The sequence below is a fragment of the Mesoplodon densirostris genome, chromosome 9 (genome assembly GCF_025265405.1).
Source record: "Mesoplodon densirostris isolate mMesDen1 chromosome 9, mMesDen1 primary haplotype, whole genome shotgun sequence".
NCBI lineage: Eukaryota > Metazoa > Chordata > Mammalia > Artiodactyla > Ziphiidae > Mesoplodon > Mesoplodon densirostris.
Window position 1 is genome coordinate 57,532,291 of NC_082669.1, and position 21,055 is coordinate 57,553,345.

At 37.6% G+C, this 21,055-nt stretch overlaps 1 protein-coding gene across 6 annotated transcripts in view; it reads right to left on the reverse strand.

The window, feature by feature from the left end:
* Window positions 1-5,655: 5,655 nt before the first annotated feature.
* ANKIB1 (ankyrin repeat and IBR domain containing 1) overlaps window positions 5,656-21,055 on the reverse strand; it is a 163,107-nt gene continuing 147,707 nt past the window's right edge. For 4 of the 6 annotated variants that reach the window (XM_060107941.1, XM_060107937.1, XM_060107938.1 and 1 more), the window contains 8 exons: window positions 20,145-20,231; window positions 19,989-20,055; window positions 17,793-17,938; window positions 16,257-16,435; window positions 15,370-15,421; window positions 11,481-11,595; window positions 9,139-9,272; window positions 5,656-8,783 (listed from right to left, as the gene is read on the reverse strand). In XM_060107941.1, coding sequence (XP_059963924.1) covers window positions 8,043-8,783; window positions 9,139-9,272; window positions 11,481-11,595; window positions 15,370-15,421; window positions 16,257-16,435; window positions 17,793-17,938; window positions 19,989-20,055; window positions 20,145-20,231 — 1,521 coding nt within the window. In that variant the 3' untranslated portion in view covers window positions 5,656-8,042. The remainder of the gene's footprint in view (window positions 8,784-9,138; window positions 9,273-11,480; window positions 11,596-15,369; window positions 15,422-16,256; window positions 16,436-17,792; window positions 17,939-19,988; window positions 20,056-20,144; window positions 20,232-21,055) is intronic. The other 2 variants (XM_060107939.1, XM_060107940.1) reach the window with 2 other exon arrangements.

Here is a 21,055-nt window from a genome sequence, read left to right on the forward strand (position 1 = left end):
GCTTGAGATTTTGCATATTCTTTTGGCATCAAGACAACCTTCCTGCATATAATAGGGACACACTGGCCAATTTATTTCTCCATTGAAGTTTCTGCCATCCCCACACCACATTAGGCATTTCTCTTGTCTCAGCAATGCTCCCAACCACACACAGCCCACTGTGAGTCTATTGTATGTGCCATCATATAGCAGTGGTGACTTGATTAAAAGAAATTCTACTGCTTCTATGACAACCTTTTGATTTCTGCATTTAGTAAGGACTCTGAGCAAGACATACCTTTTACGGTCAGCCTATCAAATGATTACTTTGTTCTCAGTGACAGAAATTCACCTTTTGAGAAGAGAGTCCACGATTTGAAAATCTGTCAGGAGTGGTCCCAAATCCAGTGATGGGTAGCACATCTGTAAATCAACCCAAGATGTCCATAATGGGGCAATGGAAACTTAAAGAAAAAGAATCCATAGAAAAATTTAGGTTATACTTTCTATAATGCTCACAAATCCTGGGCCTATAATTTACTTTTAACTTTTCTTATCCCAAATGGGTATTCCCTCATCCAGCTTTAGGCATGGTTTGCTGAGCAAACCTATCTATACACAAGTGGACCCTAGTGAAACTACTCATGTTAAAGGCTAGTAAGCAGTTAGCCATGGCCTTTTTAAAATCAGTGCCACTTTGCACTCATAGGTTCAAAGAATATCAATGGCAAAATGCTGTGGCATATGTTTGACATTACTATCAAGACGAATGTTGGCAGTTTCAGTATCTTTTGCTTAATCAAATTCCTTGAAACAGATCAATCAACTGCTGAAGATGTTGTCAATGGTTTCCAAGTCGTAGCACTATTGACAGCTTGTAATGCACTAAGATAACATTTGATTTATCTGACTGTTGCTCTAAAGCAAGGGTCAGCAAACATATGACACACACGAAATTTAGTCTGCTATCATTTCATTTTTTAAATTTTGTTTTGAAGTAATTACAGATTCACAGTACGTTGCAAAGATAATTCAGAGAGGCCATGTGTACTCTTTACCCAGTTCCCCCCAATGGTTCTCTCTTACATAATGTACAATATCAAAACCAGGAAACTGACATTGGGCACAATATGTATGTATAGTTGTCATTTTATCACATGTAAATTCATGTAACCCCCATTGTAACCAAGATACAGACTGTTGCATCACCATAAAAATGTCCTATTCTACCCCTTTATAGCCACACACATACACCTCTCTTCCCCCCAACATCCCTAACTCCTGATAACCACTAATTTGTTTCCATCACTATTATTGTCATTTTAAAAATGTTAAATCGATGAAATCATACAGTACGTGACATTTTGAGATTGGATTTTTTTCACTCAGCATAATGCCCTTGAGATCTATCCAAGTCGTTGGAAGTTGTGTCACTAGTTCACTCCCTTTTATTGCTGAGTAGTATTCCATTGCATGGATATATCACAGTTAATCATTCCCTTACTACAGGACATTTTGGTAGATTCCAGTTTTGGGCATAAAGCTGCTATGAACAATTGTGTGGTTTTTGTGGACCTAAATTTTCACTTCTCTGTGATAAATGTCTAGGAGTGCAAATGCTCGGTCATATGGTTAGTGTATGCTTAGTTTTTAAATAAAGTACTCAACTATTTTCCACGGTGGTTGTATCAATTTACATTCCCACAGGCAGTGTATGAGTGACCCAGCTTCTCTGCAACCTTGGCAGTATTTGGTGTTGATGCTACTAATTATTTTAGCCATCCCGATAGGCGTGTAGTGTCTTGCTGTGATTTAAATTTGTATTTCCTAATGGATAGTGATGATAAACAACTTTTCATGTGCTTATTTGTTTGCCATACATCCTCTTTGGTGAAATGTTTCTTCATGTCTTTTGTCCATTTTATACTGGATTGTCTGTCTTTTGTTTAGTTTTGAGAGTTCTTTATATATTCTAGATATGTGGTTTGCAAACACTTCCTCCCAGTCTGTAGCTTGTCTTTTCACCTTCTTCATTAGGTCTTCTGCAGAACAAACTTAAAATTTTGATGACGTCCAATTTATCAATTGTTTTTTTATGGATCATGCTTTTGGTATCAAGCGTATTTTTTCTTTTCCAAAACAGTTTTAGCTGTTTTAGTTCCTTTGCCTTTCCATATTTTTAGAATATTTCCAAATTTTAGAATTATCTATAGCTATAAGAAAATGTTGCTGGGATTTGGTAAAGTTGCTGCCAAGCAATTGAACCAAACCCAAGCATTCTGTGAACTGAGACACCCCCCCACCTCCCACTAAGCCAGTGGCTTTGCTTTAGGCAGTGAAGATATATACAAAATATCCCTCAAAGGTAGCTACTAATTTTTCATGTAGAATTAAGATACTTGCTGCTACAGTCAGGCTAGCTGTGATCTCTAATATACCATTTTTTGACTTGCAAGGCCTGTTGGGCCCATGCTGATTCTCCAATGCCAGGTGACCCACCCTGAAGTGGAGATGTCACATCAGTGAGTCCCAAGGCCTCCATGGGTCAGGCATTCAGTTTCAAGAAGAGCCTAGGAGCCAGTTAATAGCTGCCTTTCTCCAAAATGGTGTACTAGGTGGCTGCGTCACGCAGGTGGCAATGTTGTGCTGGGAAATGGCTTGAATACTTGGGCTGCCACGAAGCCTTCAACACAAGGAATGATTTTACTTTCTCCTCTTGGAATTCTACATTGTTTCTGTTGGACCACCAGATAGGGGACAAAGAGGCAGAATGCGGAGTGATTTATGCTCCACTCTCACCTCTCTACATGTAGCAGTCCCTAAATGGGAGATGCCCCACCGATAATTATGAGACAGGTAACTGTGGGCACATAATCGTCAATTCCATTAAACATTCAGATTTGGGAGCTGCATTATATTCAATCAGCCAAAGGGCCCCACCCACAAGGGAAGCCTCCTTTCCCCTCTATGGAGTGTGTCCAAATTCCTTTCTCCCGGCTGAATAGTCTAAATTGCGTGAGTCGGGAGCTACATACAGCAGGTGGCAAAAGAATGCCAGATCACCTTGTCCCTCAGCCGAGAGGGTAAGGAGCCCAAGAGATGGGGGAGGCAGGTCTGTGGGGAGTACACTTAATTGTTGGCCTGTTCTCCCCACTTAGCCCCTCGCTCCAGGGCCAGCGCCTAAACACTGGTGCAAATACCTCTCCTACAACAGTGGTGACACATGTCAACATGCAGAGAACAGGGCCTACGGGCTTCTTTCTTCCCCACATACACTTCCGCAATTACCTGGAGTCCTTGGCACCTTCTGTCCGTCCTGCACCCAGCGCTTCATCCTCATATCCTCACTGCCGTCGGGGGTCAGGGGTCATGGGCCAGGGCGTAAGGGTAGCCTGATCTGCACTTGTGGGCAAGGCTTTGCAGTCACTTTTGCATTTGAACAGTACTGGACTGCTTGTAGCCCAACCACATTAACTTCTCATGTTTTTGGTCCACTCAAAGTTCTCAAAGAGCAAGGTTCTTATTGCTGATGATATTTAGTTCACATTTGGAGGCTCCCTGATTCAGCAGCCACAGCCATACTGCCTTTCAGGTAGGGCCACAAGAATTGCTGTTTTGTCATGAAAACTTTCCTTCCTGTCTGCCTGCAGGAGTTAGCAACAATCAAGGCACCATTCCAACAGGACAGCTTGTTTCAACCCTACTTCTTTTCGTTAAGCCTGTAAACATTAGCTCAACTCCTGTTCAGTAAAAGGTAGGACAGCGGGAACCCTTATCCTTCCCCCACCTCTTAGCTATCTCTTGAGTGAGAGCATTCACTACCAGATTCCAGGGAGTCTTATATTCCCAAACCTGGCCCAACGGTTCCTCTTCTACAAAATCATGTCTCTTTCAGCATTCCATTCCTCGCTGCCAAAATAGTCAGGTCTGGGATTTGATTTTATCCAGTAAGTTAGCCTGTCAGTTTCGTGGATGCTGACAGAAGACACAAGACCCTGGGTCAGAGGCAAAGGCCTTCATCACTCAGGGCACAGCATGCAGAATGAATGTCAGCATACTTGTGCCAGTTCCTCAAGTCCCCAGTTCCACAGGGGCAACACAATGGGCCTAGATGAATGCCAAGTGTGCAGGGGGTTTCTGTCACAGCCGCGGAACAGAGTGTGAGGACTCCAACGCGTTGACAGCAAGCCTGCTCCTTGTCCTCAAGCTTAGTAGCTACATAAATCCTGAGAAGTGGTCCAGGCAAAACTCTTGTCAGGCCTTGCAGTCTTGGCACCCTGAGCAAGCACATAAGAAGCCCAGGAGAACTGGACTGTCTCATCTAATAACTATCCTTCTCTATATTGTATTTTCTTCACTCCTTCATGAATCTCTCTCTCACCCTGTCTGTAAACTGATGCCTCATTCAGGCTAGGCCATTATGCAACGGCTGGCTAAGAGAAGATATATAGCCTGATCAGGAATATTTTCAAATTACAGTTTTAAAGACAGAAGAAGAAGAATTTCTTCAAAAGTTTGGCCACCACTCAGTTTGTCAGCCACCTGTCAGTCCTAAGTGCAACAGAGAACTAAATTTAGGAAACTTTTCTGGTCCATCTTTCTTTACGAAGTACGACTACTCCCAGTTCCTAAAATGACGACAGTGATGTAATAATCTAGAAAGAGCCACTTACATCTTTCTAGAAAGAAATCTATTCTAGAGAGAAGGGGATAATGACTGATAAGGCAGTAACATACTGTTGCTAAGGTGATGACCTAGGAACTATGCCCATAGTCCAGGGCTGAGATACTACTACTCAGCCCAAGAGCCAAGCACATGAACACTTCACCTATGGAGTTTTTGTTTCAGCCTTAAAAAAAAGAAAAAAAAAAACCCAAATTTGTATTATCATGAAATATTTAGATTCCAAGATTTTACTCTTTAGTGATTTACTAACTATAACTTTTAAAATTATGACCAAACTTCAATAAGTCTCAGATTTTAATTCATAATAGGTAAGCAACAATATTTGAGGACTAAAAAGGGAAGAAAAATGAGATCAGTGGCTGTAATAAACATGCATATGGACACTGGAGCTAAGCTTGAGATCCACACAACGAAAGGCACAAATAAGACTATGACTCTTGGTGGTTACCACGGGCACATCCTGTGAAGCACCAGCCGGTGGCCTGGAACTTGTGCCCGTGCACATTGAAGTACAGATGCCGAGGGCTGTTGTAATAACTCAGATGGGAAAGAATAACAAAATGATTAAGAAGCAGGCATTTCTATTCATATGGCATAAGAAATTTTCCTATCCTAAGCAATTTCACAAAATATCTTAAAATTCTATTTTTCTGTATGTTTCTATTAGAGATTTCAAGGAAAAATCACACTTTTCTTCTGAAATCTACAGTGATCAAAAATAATAATTGTTGAAGTCACAGCGTTTTAATGCATTGTCATGCAATGTTTTGGACTTATCTCTGGGGTATAAAGTGCTCAGTAAGTGGGCTAGTGTAAAAAATATTAGGAATTAATCTATTACCTGTAAGAATCAAATCAATCCCATCATACTGGAGGGAATTTAACTTGAAAAAGATCAGCTTCCTGACTTGGTTAAACAAAGTCTATAATGTAATGAGACAAAAGTGAAGTAGTTTAAGTAATAAATGTTTAATCAAAGAATTTTACATATTATTAACAGCATTCATTTGGCTAAACATCTACACGTTTGTAGAATCCTACTGTATATAAAGTGGGAATGTATCAAGTATAGACTATGAAAGTGCAAATAACAAGTCAAGGTTAGAGTAATTTTTTTTTTTACATTATAAAATTAACTTGTTTACAAAATAGGCTTTGCCAAACTTTGTGAATTGTAAAGTCAATGACTATGTTTTTAAAATATGTACCAAGGAAATACAAATTGGATAATGATCGTTTTCATGCTCAGGAGAGAACACCACAGAAACACAGGGTACTGCACAAGTGAGAGGAACCAGAACCCACGGCTATACTGTCTGCACACAGGGCACTCTTTCTCACCTTACTGCAGCTTTGCAAGGCGCCTCAATGTGATACAAAGACTCCTTCTATTGAAAAATTACAACTTGAGCTAAAAACTGATTGGTGTTGATATTTTCAATCCAAAATAAATTTGTAAAAAAATCCTTTAATGGACTATTTCAGTTTAATATACAGTAATACACTGCAGATAAACGTAATATTTTCCCCAACTAATCTTAAAAGGGGTTGATATCAGTGTTTCTGATAATTGGGGATATAAAAACTAATGTGGACTTTTGATATCCATGGCATAGGAGCAATTCCCACACAGTTTATCCTAAGGGAAGAGGGGAATATTAAATACTCTAATATAATGTCTGAGCCATATGGTTTAAAGTACAAGAAAATTTCAAAAGCGGGGTTTGGGGAAAAAAAGTAATCGAAAACCACAATTACAACTCATGTGGATATCAATACTAATATAACCTTTTACCCAGCCCAGGACTTGCCCGTACAAACTTGGTACTGAAATTTTGGTATCTGTAGATTTCTGATAAGAATCTGGCAAAACATTAAATGGAGTATTACGTATCTATTTTGCTTATGTTACTCTAGTTTTGATAATATGTAAGTAAAACAGCCATTCCAACAGTTTATTCTAGTTTTAATTACACACTGTACCATTGTATCTTAATTACAACTAGGACCAGTATTTTCTTCACAGTAAGACACTGATAACTAGGAAGTTGATTTTTTTCAACACTAAACAGTAATCACACAGCAAATGAGTATTGTGCAATACAACAAACACGTCAGCATTTGCGATTTAGGCAAACAAACTGATTGAACATTTAGTTGTTATATTTACTGTAAAGGCAAGGCCATGGGTGGTTTTAAGGAGGTCTTTGCAATTCACACAGCATAGTTACTTCGGAAGAGACACTGAAATCTGAATTACTTACTTAACTGGCAACTATCCATTTAGGTTAGGCAAAGGCACGGTAACATGTTGCGCAGGATGTTTTATTGAGTTTTTTAATAATTGTGGGATTTACTATAACTCATGAAAACTCCACTTTTTTTCTATTTTATAAAACACTTACCATTAAAAGTAATTGCACCCATTAGTAATTAGAATGCACTGTAAAATTGTGAAAACAAAGAACTATGATTGCACTTCCAATAAAGTGTCTCTTAAAATACAGCACCGCTGTTGCTAATCAACTGTACTTTAATATTAAAATAAACTGTATTTAACAGCAGCATTAGATTTAGTTAACTTAAGCTACAGGCTACATTTATTTAAATGCAGTCTCCATGGCAACAAAAGCCCATTAAATTCTGGAATATCATTGCTACCAAGTGGCACCTTTTACTTCTGAGAAGGCTGAGACTGCTCTGGAGCCCTCCAGGACACCGCACACCTGAACGCCTTGTTAGCGCACGAGTCAGAGTTTGGCACAAGTGGACTACAAATAGACATGAAAAGAGACCTTTGATTCATGTGAAAATTAAAATGAATTTCACTGTGGTAGATGCTGCACTAAAGAGAAGTCTTGGATACCTCAATTCACACTGCTCAGACAAAAAGGAAGAAAGAAAATTACGGAAGAGCACAAAGAGATTGAGGAATGAAATGTTATTAGATCTGTCCAAAATAACTTCTAAAATGAAGAAAACTTTTATTCTTTTAAAAAGGAAAAACCACCCAAGGATTGGAGAGTAAGCCTTTAATTTAAATGTTCAATTTAAGTATTGCTGACCTTAGGCTAAACAGAGGACAGCATTTTCTTAAAATGTGGAATCTAACCTATTTATTTCATTTGTGTTTCTCTCTCCCACTCTTCTGTTCATCAGCAAAAAGGGAAAAAGCTATCCAATTAAATACAAAAGAAATTCCCTGTAAGGTTAAAATCAGAAATGAAGCCACCATTCAAGGGAACTCCTCTGTATTTAATTCTAATGTCAGTGGTTTATAATTAGTTCGAATTAAGTGGATCAAATCTCTATAAAGCATATTCCACTAGCATACCATCTGTACCTGCAATTCATTTAGAGCCCCGAGGTGTGCAGCTCACACTAAATGTACTTGTTCAGGCCAGTCACTTGAGGTTTGAGGTGTTTGACTTGAAACATCAGAACCATCCCCCTTGTTGGCTGCCTCATTATCACTGTCGCCAGCTTGAGATGCTGTTTCCCCAGCCAGAATGTTTCCTTCCAAAGGATTTTCTTCTTCTATTTGGGTTCCTCTACCTTCACTGACCACAGCATCTTCAAACACTGAATCTTCTGGCGGCATCAGTTCCACATCCCTCACACCTTCTGACTCATCTTTGACACAGGGGAGCTGGGAATCTGCACTGATTTCTGTAGCTGCTGGAGGAATCAGGGCGATACTCTGAGGGTTCATGTCATGAAACCAAGCCATAATATTGCCAAGAAGATTGTCATTGATGTTGGCGTCCTGGCCAGCTGAGTCAGGGTCACTGGATGAGGGATAGAATTCACTTCTCACCTCACTGAGAGGGTGTGAACTCAGGGTGTCAGTTGAAAATGGGTCACTTTCTGCTCCTAGTCTCATGAGGCTGTTACCAAGTTCCAACAGCTCAGAACTGCTCAATGCAGCCCGAGGGCTATCTGTGTTCCTGGGGACCGAGTCCAGCCTGGAAGGTAAAGAGGTGCCTATCGCTCCTAATGATGCTTCATTACTGAGAAAGTCTCTATTTTCTTCATTGATGGCTAGCCCAGATTCTTGCAGAGATAACTGTATTGCAAGAAGTATATTGGGATCGTCTTCATCCAAGGAACTCAGAGCCTGAGGCAACAGAAAGTAAAATTACTTTAAAATTTAAAAGGAAAAATGATTGAACCCAGTGAGGTCTACCACTGTTCTTTTACCAAACAGATAATTAATAGTATCTCTATTTACACAGAAGAATTATCTGACCTACTCAAATCTTATTTTAATTTTCTCCTTGTGGATGCTAAAGGGAAAAAAAATTACTTAAGGTAAATCTGAAATAGAAGAATCTTTCCCTGTAGTACATCTCTGAAGCAAAGATTTTAGAATGGAAGGAAGAAAAAGGAAAGCAATAGAAGTAAAAATAGGAAGCCAGGCTAAACAGAGAAAGAGCAAAAGCAGGGGCAACAAGGCTGCTCAGAAAGGCTACCTGAAGAGAGTCCTGGTTCTCAGAGTGACTGGCGGGGGTGTAGTCGTGCAGGGAAGAGCTGTGCAGTGCGCTCATAGACGCAGAACTTACCACGGAGGTGCCAGGCCTGTGGCCACCGCCACCTTCCGGGATATCTGTTTCAAAGCAAGTGGTGCCAGAGATAATTTAGTCATACAAGATCTCATACATCTTTTTATTTAAATTGATGATTTCTCTTTGAGTGCTGGTGAAAACCTGTGTTCACAAGTTCACTTAATCTTTCAGAGATTTGTCATCCATATTTGTCTCATCATGAACAGCAATATATATCTAACACTATTACTTCAAATCCATGATCGTTCTTCATATTTTTGCTTGCATTATAAATGGTTCTATTCACAAATACAAGTGCTACCAAGTGCTCTTTTTTTTCCCCTTAAGCAATAAGAAAGATGTTTTAGTTTTCAGAGTTCTTAAAACTACAGAAGGACTTCCCTGGTGGCTCAGTGGTTATCCGCCTGCCAACGCAGGGGACACGGTTTTGATCCCTGGTCTGGGAAAATCCTACATGCCGCAGAGCAACTAAGCCCGTGTGCCACAACTACTGAGCCTGAGAGCCACAACTACTGAGCCCGCGAGCCACAACTACTGAGCCCGCGTGCCTAGAGCCCGTGCTCCGCAACAAGAGAAGCCACTGCAATGAGAAGCCCGTGCACCGCAAGAAGGAGTAGCCCCATCTTGAGGCCTGTCGATCCTGATTTATTAAAGATGATCTGCTGACACCACAGTTTGAAGATTTTCAATTAATAATTTAATATTTAAAGCTGATAATTAATATAATTTATCTTTAACATCAGAAATTTTAAAAAATGTTGATAGGAGAACTGAGGCTAGGAGAAAAATATTTCATGAACACAATAACAGTAATCAACAGCTACAATTTATTGAGTGCTCAATAGGTGCTAATAGTACTTAAGGGTTTTACACTTATTATCTCATTTAATGCTCACAATAAGCCCACAAAATGATACTATTATTATTGCTTTAAAAAATTTATTTATTTATTTATTTATTTAATTGGCTGCCTCAGGTCTTAGTTGCGGCACCCAGGCTCTCTAGTTGTGGCACACCGGCTCTACAGTGTGCAGGCTTAGTTGCCCCAAGGCATGTGGGATCTTAGTTCCCCGACTAGGGATCAAACCTATGTCCCCTGCATTGGAAGGTAGATTCTTAACCACTGGTCCACCAGGGAGGTTCCTATTATTGCTTCTTTAGAATGAGGAGACCAAAGCTTGGAGAGGGTAAGTGACTTGACTAAAGTTTCACACCGATACGCAGCAGAGCTGGGGTCATGAACTCAGGTCTGCCTGACTCCACAGCCCATGTTCTTTTTTTCCTCCCCCTCCAGTCAAGGTTTTACTGGGGCCCCTGCTGCAGCAGGAGGGGGTGAGAACAAACAACAGGTTCCCTAACAAACAACAGGTTCCCTTGCTTGCTCACTCCCCAAGGGGAGGCGAGCTTGTTCCTTATATGGCGGGAGGGTAGGGGTGTGTCCAGTGGTGGGTGTGGGGTGGTGGCTTAGGTGTTTTGCCCACCCCTCTGGGGCTGTTGAGTGCAGGCGGCATGCGCGCTACCCTGCCTTTGCTCCCATCACCCTGTTTTTGCTCCCCGCTATTCAGAAGTGGCAGTTGAGTTTTTTGGTCTTTTATATCTTTTTGTCCATAATTTGTCCCAACTGCACATGCACGCAGTTATTTTTAGTCCCATATAGTTTCTTTGTATTTTGTTGCTCAGAGAGAGGTGTGTCCAGGTGCAAGCATTGCAGCACTTCAGCAAAGGGTCCCAGGTCCCAGCCTGTCTCATTTTTAGTGCTTTTTTTTTTTGCCACCCATGTATCTTTCTGGTGAAATTGATGCTGGCTAAGGGGACAGCTAGGGCATCTTAGTTCTCTCCACATGATCTCTCCATACTATCTCTCCACATTGGCTACTTTGGGCTTCCTCATAGCATTCTGGCTTGGTCCCAAATGTAAGTGTTCCAGATGAAGAGAGAAAGAAAGGCAGAAACTGTATCCTTTTTGTGACCTAGCCTCAGAAGTCACATAGCATCTTTTTGACTGTACTTGATGTACAAGGTCAGAGTCCATGTGAGAAGTTATGGGATAAAGGACACACAGGGAAGCCATTAACTGCACAGCCCATGTTCTTAATCGCCCTGGTTTTCTGTATCCTGTGACATTAGAAGCATCTGCATGTTGACTGTATATCTAAATTACAAACTGTTCCACAAATATTTAGATTAGCCACTTTTAAGAATAAATGCAAGAGAACTAAGATGAAAACAAACCCAACTCAAGAACTCACCTAAAGTGCTTTCACTTGGCTCCTCCGGGTCTGGAGGATTACTAAGCACACTGTGCACATCTCCTCGGCGGCGCTGTTGTCTGTGCCTCCTCCGATACTGAAATTCAGCATATTCCTGCATAAACCAAAGGTTATAAAATACAGGAGAGCATGCAAAATTTTAAATGCAAATAAAACAAATACACTTTTTCTAGGAAAAAAATGTGTGATTTTATATACGTATTAGAAAATCACTTGGCTTTAGAAAAAGAAACTGCAGGTGTTGCCATGCCAAGGAAACAGAAATGGTAAAATGGAAAAAGAAAAAATTTTAAATAGCCATTTTAATTGTCTGGATAAATTGGGAATACTTGCAAGCTCCAATGCTAGATCATAACTGAGCCTTATTTCATATGCCTGGGTCTTGTTATCTAATATTGTAACTAATACCAGAATGATTTTACTAATAAAAGTTAGGCCCTCTCTGGAGGTCTGGTTTTAAAAAAAATGACTGTGATATATGCAACAGAAAATAAAAGAAAAAGATTAAATAAAGAAAAGCACTAACAGTTAAGTGCTTGTTAGATTGTTGGATTCTGTATTCTTTGGGACTACTACATACCATACTCACATCAAAGAATAATATGAGGTTACCTTTAAAATAAGATGTTACTTGGCTTCCTTCCTATATTAGTTAATACGTGGGGTTATCTACAACCCAGGCCGGGGGGAGTGTTTTCTATTTAGCATACGGGAAGAACACAGATTTGGGCAGATGTCCCTGAGTTTATTTTACATTTATGATAATAGTTTAAAGTGGGTTTGCTATCACCAGAGGCAGAATCTGGGCCTACCTGCTATTATCTGCATACAAATGTACTTCTCCAGATTTTAGCAACAGAGGAGACTAGAAGACAGGCCAGTGTGCATGACACCAGCATAAAAAGGCTAATTTTGAGAATCGTTATAGACTCTTTCAGTGATAAACAGTAAAATACTCAGGTTTATGATTATCTGGTTACTCTAGAATATTCAATATGCTTATGTTGTGAAAGTAACTGGAATAAATGAAAATAAGTTTTAAAACCCCAGTAAAACTTTTACATCATACAACTCTGGTTAAATTTATTCAAACTCCTTCAGCTATGTAAGCAATTGGACCCTAATTAAAGAATGGAAGGCATTCTACCAGGTTAGAAACAAATGAACGTAAGATACTACAAGTGCCCAGAGAGATTATTCAGGTTCTTTAAATTTACTGCTGAGCTGGGGTATCATTTCCTCTTTTCCTGGAGGCCCATGATCCAAAACTGGATGACTGTTAATGTGTCATCATGGTTCACTGGACCACTGAGGACTACCATGTTTCTCAGACAAACATGGCAAGAAAACATTATTCCAGTTAAGATTTATCTTTAGGGAGAATTTGTTTACTTTGTACACTTGGTGATGGTACAAAGTTACTCTGAATTAAATAAACTATTTCTGACCATAGAATATACATATCTCCAATTGAAGAAAACTAAATGGTTAAAAAAACCTGTAAAAGAAACTTGTTATATTTATAATTATTCTGATAAAAAACTCAAATGGCATTCTCTCACCATGCAACAGGCTTTAAAAAAATTGTTTTCATAAAATTAAACTTATCTGAAAATTTCCATGGATTCCTAAGATCTTCAAGTAAGCATATGAAAAGGCTTTAGTTGGGATACTCCAAATGGTTTGAGAGTGTTAAGGCTATAGAGAAGAGTGAGAAGTTCTAGGATTTATAGGGAAAAAAGCTTCCAGGAGGTTGTTTTTTTTTTTTTGTAAATAATAATAGCCACCATTTATTGAGCACCAATTTTGTTAGTGACTTAAACAGATGCTTTAATCCTTCCAGAACTTCCATGGGGTAGATATCACCATCCACATTTTAAAGATGAGAAATTAAGGAAGACACAGCCTAAGTAGACCTTAAGTTATAGGGCTAGACCTCAAATTCTGGTGTCTCTTAGACTTTTCGATCATGCTGTTTCCTCTGGGCTCCAATGCCATTAAAGTGGCACAAAACAAATACTGATGCTTGTCAATGACTCACTCAATTTAGTTTAAAAAGAATAAGATGTAATTAACTTTAATGAAAAATATAAATTCAACCTAAAAGTCTACTGAAGTTGGGCAACATTTTTTTCAGAATCCATATGAAGGCAAAGAGCTAATTTTTATAGATATAATTTTGGCAGATACTTGATAGTCACACACATGCAGAATTTTAAAGGTTCATACTGTGTGGTAATTCTTTAGATCTGCAATAAGGTTTACATAAAAGCTTGGTATTCAATGTACCAAAGACTTTAAAGAATAGAAAACTGAAAGTGAATTAAATTATCCTTATAAAATTTATTAACTCATAAAAAATAAATTTAAGAAAAATGTTATTTATAATTTCAGTTTTCAATCCCAAGAGAACAAGAGCTCAATAATTTTATTTATAAGTATTCACATGTGAGGTAAAAAGCCTGCCTATATTTTTACAAAATGAAATGGTGTCAGTCATATTAGCAGACCCTCAATATTCAAGAGAAATATTTTGAAATTACTAAAGTTATTATCAGAGCCAGAAGCCACAAGATGATGCATACATGACTGTGAATATACTGGTAAAGGTTTTATTTTTGCTAAACTGTGTTTCTACCTTGAAATACTGAAATCTTTGTATTCTTTTTTTGATAACTGAAGCTTGTTTATTCCTCCTTCTGGTGGAAGTTTCCCATACTGTTCCCCAAAGCTGAAATTATACGATTACTTAGAAATATTCAAGCATAGGGTCAGGTAAAGAAAAGGTTCATAATTTGTTTTACAACAGAAATTTCATTAATATATTAAAATTTTTTTAAAAATTTAAGTGAATTTAAAATTTCTGTATCAGAGCTCTAAGTACAAATTCTTCCTCAAGTAAATCTTGTTTTGGATATATCTACCAATACAAAAGGCCACAAGGTGATTGCAAGTATCCTTAGCAGCTGAAAAGAGAAAGTATCTGATTTAAATAAACCACAGTCATTTATGGATAATAATCAATTCCACTGCCTTTCAGTTGCAGATAACATATGGACTATAAATGATAAAGGTTTCATAGTTTGTCCTGCTGCCTTCCAAGAATTAAGTTAAAAGGTTATCATAATATAAGCGTCGAATGGTATACTGTTGTATAAAGAACCAGAAAGCAGAGAGAACTGCTAAAACCATTTAAAATCAGACTCAACAGTGACAGTGGCAATTTAAATCTCAGAAAATAGCAATGTGATTAAGATTTTCACTTTATCTTATTTCTATTTGCAGCAAATGTTATTTGCAGTATTAGTATTTTAGACCTTCTGTATTTTAAGATGGTATATCAACAACAACGAAAACAAGAAGAGTGTGAAAATCTTAAAAGAGAAGCAGAGAGCAACTATCAAAGCATTCTTTCTGCATAAACACTAATGTCAAGTTTCCACCTTAGTAACTGAATATAAATCAATGCTAACAGGTTGTTTCAATAACTTAAAAAAAAGATTGTCTATTTAGGTTTTTAATAAATTCAGACTGAGACAATATTACAACTAGAAATGAATTTCTAATAAATAAAATTCATATTTCTTTTAATTAAAGATATTTTCCAAAAATGTAAGCTATAAATTGGCCTTCTGACTATTCAGTAATTAAAAATAAGAGAGGGTATGCATTTAATAATGTGATGATAATCCAATGAATAGGTAAATGTAGACTCTGCTGAGGCATTATTATTATAAAAGAAAGAAAAAAACATTGCTTACAATCTCAGTACTATATCTAGAACAGATGAGGGTGCAAATGCAAGCAGGATTGCACTAAGGAAAATTGTAACTAACCAAACCAAACCAAACCCGCACAAAACAATTACCTCAGGTGATGCAAATCCTAAATATTCCCAATCCCATGTTCCACCAGCAAAGCTACAAAGAAATTAGACATACCATTTGATTTATTATCAGTACTACACAGTACAAACAATCAGACCCCTGCCCTTTGAACATTACTTTTAATTCCTCTGCTTGGAACTTGCTTAACCAAAGATCAACTACTGAATATAATTAAAATGATTCTTTAATTATTTATTTCAAATTCTACATTGCTTTATGTTTGTATAAAATGGTGGAAAAATTAAAAATCACCATGCTAAACCGTAGTATTTTACAATTGCTTCTATTTTTATTTTTAGGGGTTTATGTAAAAATAAGGGTCCAAGGAATTTCTAATGCTTATAATTAATATGAATAAGAAAATATGCTTCAATTTATAATGGCAGAAGTAGTATAAGTGCCTGAAATAAAACAACCAAAACTCAACTGCTCTTTAATGGATGAATACGGATCACTTAAAAAACTTTACAAATATCAGATTTCTAATTTCTTTACAACTTCTTACCAAAAAATACAAATATAACCATAACAATTTGGCAAGGCTTCCAAATTCCACATTATAAGATGCTTCTGACTATCAAAACGATGTGTGAGAATACTTGTTGAATTATGAGTTCACTGAAGTGTGAAATTTACCTAGCCTAATTTAGTCTAAGAAACTATACAACGAAAAACAAAAAAATGAAAAAAATAGAAATAGTACTGGGGGAAAAAAATACCAAAAAGAAGTTAACATACTTTTATCAGCTATCCATATTTTAGGTATAAGTAACTTTCAGGAATATGAACCCTAGTTGGAGAAAAAAATAAACCTGCTAGCATTTGTGGCTGGTGCTAGGATGAGTTCCATGGTGTGTATCCTTTTCACCTGCGTCTTGGAGCTTCTGGTGAGTCTGCAGGAGCAACTCCCCGAGCCACAGATGCCAGGAACTCTTGCCTCTTCTGCTGTACAAGGCATGCTGCCTTGATTATCTTGTGGCGGGGTGTGCGAAGGTAAGGCCTATTGACTTTTTGGGCAAGGTCTTCAGTGACCATCTCTAAGTCTGTCTATGTTAAGAAGAGGAAAAAAAAAATTATAGGTTGAGTGGGTTAGTCAATAGCAAATCCAGTGTCTGTCTGGTTAAATCTAACTCTTCTGAAATAAGAAATTAATCCAAATTTTATATAACTTCCAATTTAACATATGTTTCTACTTTGCACATTTTAGGAAAATAGCATTCATTCAATAGGCATTTATAGTAATGCAGTTGGTATGGATACAAAGAAGTAGTGAGTATAGTATAGCAGCTGTATAAAAACATTTATAATTTGTCTGTGTGAAAAAGAACTAATAAATTTCAAGGCATTGTACATGTAAGTACCTGACCACATGGTACAGACTATATGTAAATGCTGAAGGAATGTGAAGCAAGGCAAAACCTTTGTGATTTGGGGTTAGGTCTGGAAGGCCTCATGGACAAAATGAATATTCAGCATTGAAGGAAATGTTAGATATAAATTAGTAGAGGGGAGTTCAAAGGGATGACATAAAAACAGTAGCAAGAGGAGAAAGTTTGGTGACTTCAAAAAAAAAAAGAGGAATGTACAATGAACCTGGTCAGCTACACTGATGTCAGTTTGCTTACATGTTTTGTTTTGTTTTTGCAAGTACTCTTAAGTTTTTCAGTTGTACTGTTAAAATGAACTGGCAAATAGCAACTTTCCCATCTAGTATGTAATGTGGTTTGTTTCATTTTGAAGATAAAATTCCTAATTACATAATCAGAATTAGGCCAGATTTCAACCTCAACCAGTTTAAAATAAACAAATAAATGTGGGGGTTTCCCTGGTGGCGCAGTGGTTGAGAATCCGCCTGCCAATGCAGGGGACATGGGTTCGAGCCCTGGTCTGGGAGGATCCCACATGCCGCCGAGCAACTGAGCCCATGCACCACAACTACTGAGCCTGTGCTCTAGAGCCCGCGAGCCACAACTACTGAAGCCCGCAAGCCTAGACCCCAAGCTCTGCAACAAGAGAAGCCACCACAGTGAGAAGCCTGTGCATCGGGACGAAGAGCAGCTCCCACTCAAAGCAACTAGAAAAAGCCCACACACAGCAACGAAGACCCAACAGAGCCAAAAATAAATAAAATAAAATAAAATAAAAAAGAAATAAATGTGGTAGGAAATGTTTGCATAGCTCAGAACTCATTCAAATCTGCACAGTGACAAATTCAAACATAAAGAAAATTTCAGTTTATTATTGGTAACTTTTCCTTTATTTAAAAACCATTCTAAAAACAGAAACAAAATTGTTTATTAATTACACTCAAGTAAGATAAACCTTAGTTATAAAGTGGTTGAAAAAGGAGAAGATCTGTTTTTCATAGTAACTGCATTTAAATTTAATAAAAATGATATCTTACTTGCATGAGTTCAAAAATTTCTTTCTTTGTGCTTTTAGGTTCTAAGAAAAATCCATATGGATAAGAACACTTGAGAATGCGTCGAGTTTTTAAGAGCACGTGAACTGCATCTTCGATGAAAGTGGTATCTGGACAGCCTCCTTCAGCTATAAAGTAAACCAGGCACAGTGAAAAAAATTTTTTTTGCCAATACACTATTATAAAATTAAACAACCAAGTTTTCTTAAAAGAAAGAAAAAAGAACAAGGATCCCTAAGAAGAAACTGTTTGAAGTAGCTATATGATAGTATTTATTTGAACTAGACTAAAAACCTACATAAAACACTCATACGTTTTGCATTTAGGTGACTTGTATGCATTTATAAATGGAGCACACCCTGCAGTAGCCCAGGAGTACTGATGGCAGTCATGAAGGAATGCATACATTGATCCTGGATTCTGTTCTCACCCTGTGAGTAAACAAATCTAGCTTTAGGTCAACTCAAAGGTTCCATGTTTTACTAAGTTTTTTAGGTTATCCCTAGCAGAATTTTACTCATTAAGAATTAGAACAAATGCCTTGCTAAGTTGCTTGCTAAAAAAAAAAAAAAAAGCCTAATTATAAATTATGCTTCTGCAAAAACAACATTGTAAGGTAAAAGACACAACATTCTGGGGAACAACTGGGTAACTAATGCTAGTTAATAAACACTCCAGGGAGAGAAAGAGAGAAAGGGAGGAAGAGTGGTTTTATTTCTTCCTTTCCAAATCTTCTATCTTTTAATTCTTTTTTATGTCTTACTATGCTGTCTAGAACCTCCAGAAGGTTGAACAGAAGCAGTACTTTACATCTACAAATACTTATTTTATATTTAGTATGTTTTGGGCACTGTTCTAAGTATTAGAGATACGTCCGTGATGGAATAGACTGTAGAACCTGTGAGGATCTTTTCTTTCAATTTTTAGTGTGGACAATAATACTTGAAGAGTTTGGTATTGGCTTGATAAAGTTATGTCATTACTACAGTCTAAGAACTAGTAATTAACAAGGAGACTAAGCTGCTATTGATGCTTTTTGTCCCACTCTAATTTATTTAACTTATGGTTATTGTTTTAACTAGGAAGTTATCCTCATGAAAATGGTGTTAGTACTCATTACTTTTATAAAATGGAGCAAACACAAGGGTAATCGATTGCATTTTAGGCATAAAACCTTTTATATATAAGCTGTGATTATTTTAAAAATGTGACTTTTTAGGGACTTCCCTGGTGGCACAGTGGTTAAGAATCTGCCTGCCAGTGCAGGGGACATGGGTTTGAGTCCTGGTCTGGGAAGATCCCACATGCCGCAGAGCAACTAACCCTGGGCACCACAACTACTGAGCCTGCACTCTAGAGCCCGCAAGCCACAACTACTGAAGACTGCATGCCTAGAGCCCGTGCTCTGCAACAAGAGAAGCCACCGCAATGAGAAGCCTGTGCACTTCAACGAAGAGTAGCCCCTGCTTGCCACAACTAGAGAAAGCCTGCACGCAGCAACGAGGACCCGAAGTAGCCAAAAAAAAAAGTCACTTTTTAAAACAAACATGCCAGAACCTGTACTCTGTGCAGTCACTGTGAGATATTATATTCTAATTATGTAACTAGTATTCAATCCATTTTTAGGAATGTTCTTTTTGAACTTCCATTTTAGCAACCATAAGTAAGCCCTATCTTGTGACTTTGCTTTTTGACTCCAATGTCTGCTATTTACCAGTGAGACGATTTCTCCCAAAACTGTACTTGACTTCTATTCTATATTAGGCACTCTGCTAAATATTCTCAAGAATCTTTGGGAATTCAAGTTACATGACAATTTGATGGCTTGTGAATCTTGCTCCTTTGACTAGGTCAGGGATGCCTTTTTGGGCCCATTCACTTTTCCCAACATTGTAGAGCATCATCAGCAGTGGCACAGGGTAAGCAAAACCATAATGTGTGTTTATCTGCCAGCAGCAGAGCTTGCACTAAGAGGAGCAGGTGAGGTAAGCAAGGTGGAAAATCTTACCAGAGGCCTCAAATGCTAAACTACACTCTGGGCTTCTGAAAACTCCAAACTGCCAAATGAGCAAATGGAGCTAAGGTATTCTTTTAAGGGTCTTAACCTCCTACCAGTGAAATGACTTAAGCATGACAGCTATTTTACATTAATTATCACACATATCACTTATAACTTACTTTCTTTGAGAGCTCTACTCAATTGCTCCATCTTTTCTTTGGCTGTTTTAAGAAGGCGCTGTTCTAACTAAAAGAACAGAAATAAATAAATATATCATTTTCTTTATTTATTCACAACAGTAGAGTTTAGCACATTTGAAATGATTTGGGACATACCTGATAGCTATGTTCATGATTTTTAAATCTTGTGTAGTAGTGCATAAATCTGTCAAGTTCCTGAAATCGTTTGTGTTTTTTCTCAGCCTAGGAAACAGAAGTCCACAAATGACATTTATAAATAAAAGTACTAGCTATTAAAATTGTTTTTGATCACTTCAAAATTTTATTAGTAACAGATAGTAGTGCATACAGATTTATCGATTATTTTGTTGAGAAAATAATAACCAATACATTTTAAACACTTCCCAGAACAAAGTCTTGTATTTGTATTCTCTGTGACAAACCAGTGAATCTGCAATTCCCAGAGTGTAAGGTAAATATGTCTCTCAAACCTTATGTTCATCAGATCTTCAATGTTTTATTATGTTGTTTATTGCTATGGACTGAAATGTGTCCCCCATCAATTCATATGTTGAAGGTGTAACCCCCAATGTGACTATATTTAGAGATAGGGCCTGTGAGATGATAAAGGTTGAACAAGGTCATTAGGGTGGAGATCTAATCCAATAGAGCTGGTGCCCTTATAAGAAGAGGAAGAGACAACAGAGCTTGCTCTCTCTCCTTCCTGTGAGGACATAGCAAAAAGATAACTATCTATAAGCCAAGAAGAGAGTCATTGCCAAAAACCGAATTGGCAGAAATCTTGATCTTGGACCTCCTAGGCTCAAGAACTATGAAAAATAAATTTTTGTTGTTTAAGCCACTCGGTCTATGGTATTTTGTTATGGCAGCCAAGCAGAGTAAGATACTTATTATATGCAATAACATAATATTATATTGTTGATATAATGTTAAAATTGTTTTTAAGTCATTTTAGAGACATGCTGGGATATACGTCTTGTCTAATCTTCACCAATATAAAAAAAGGAAAATTAAAAAAAACAAAGCTCAAGTTTATAGAGCTGTTT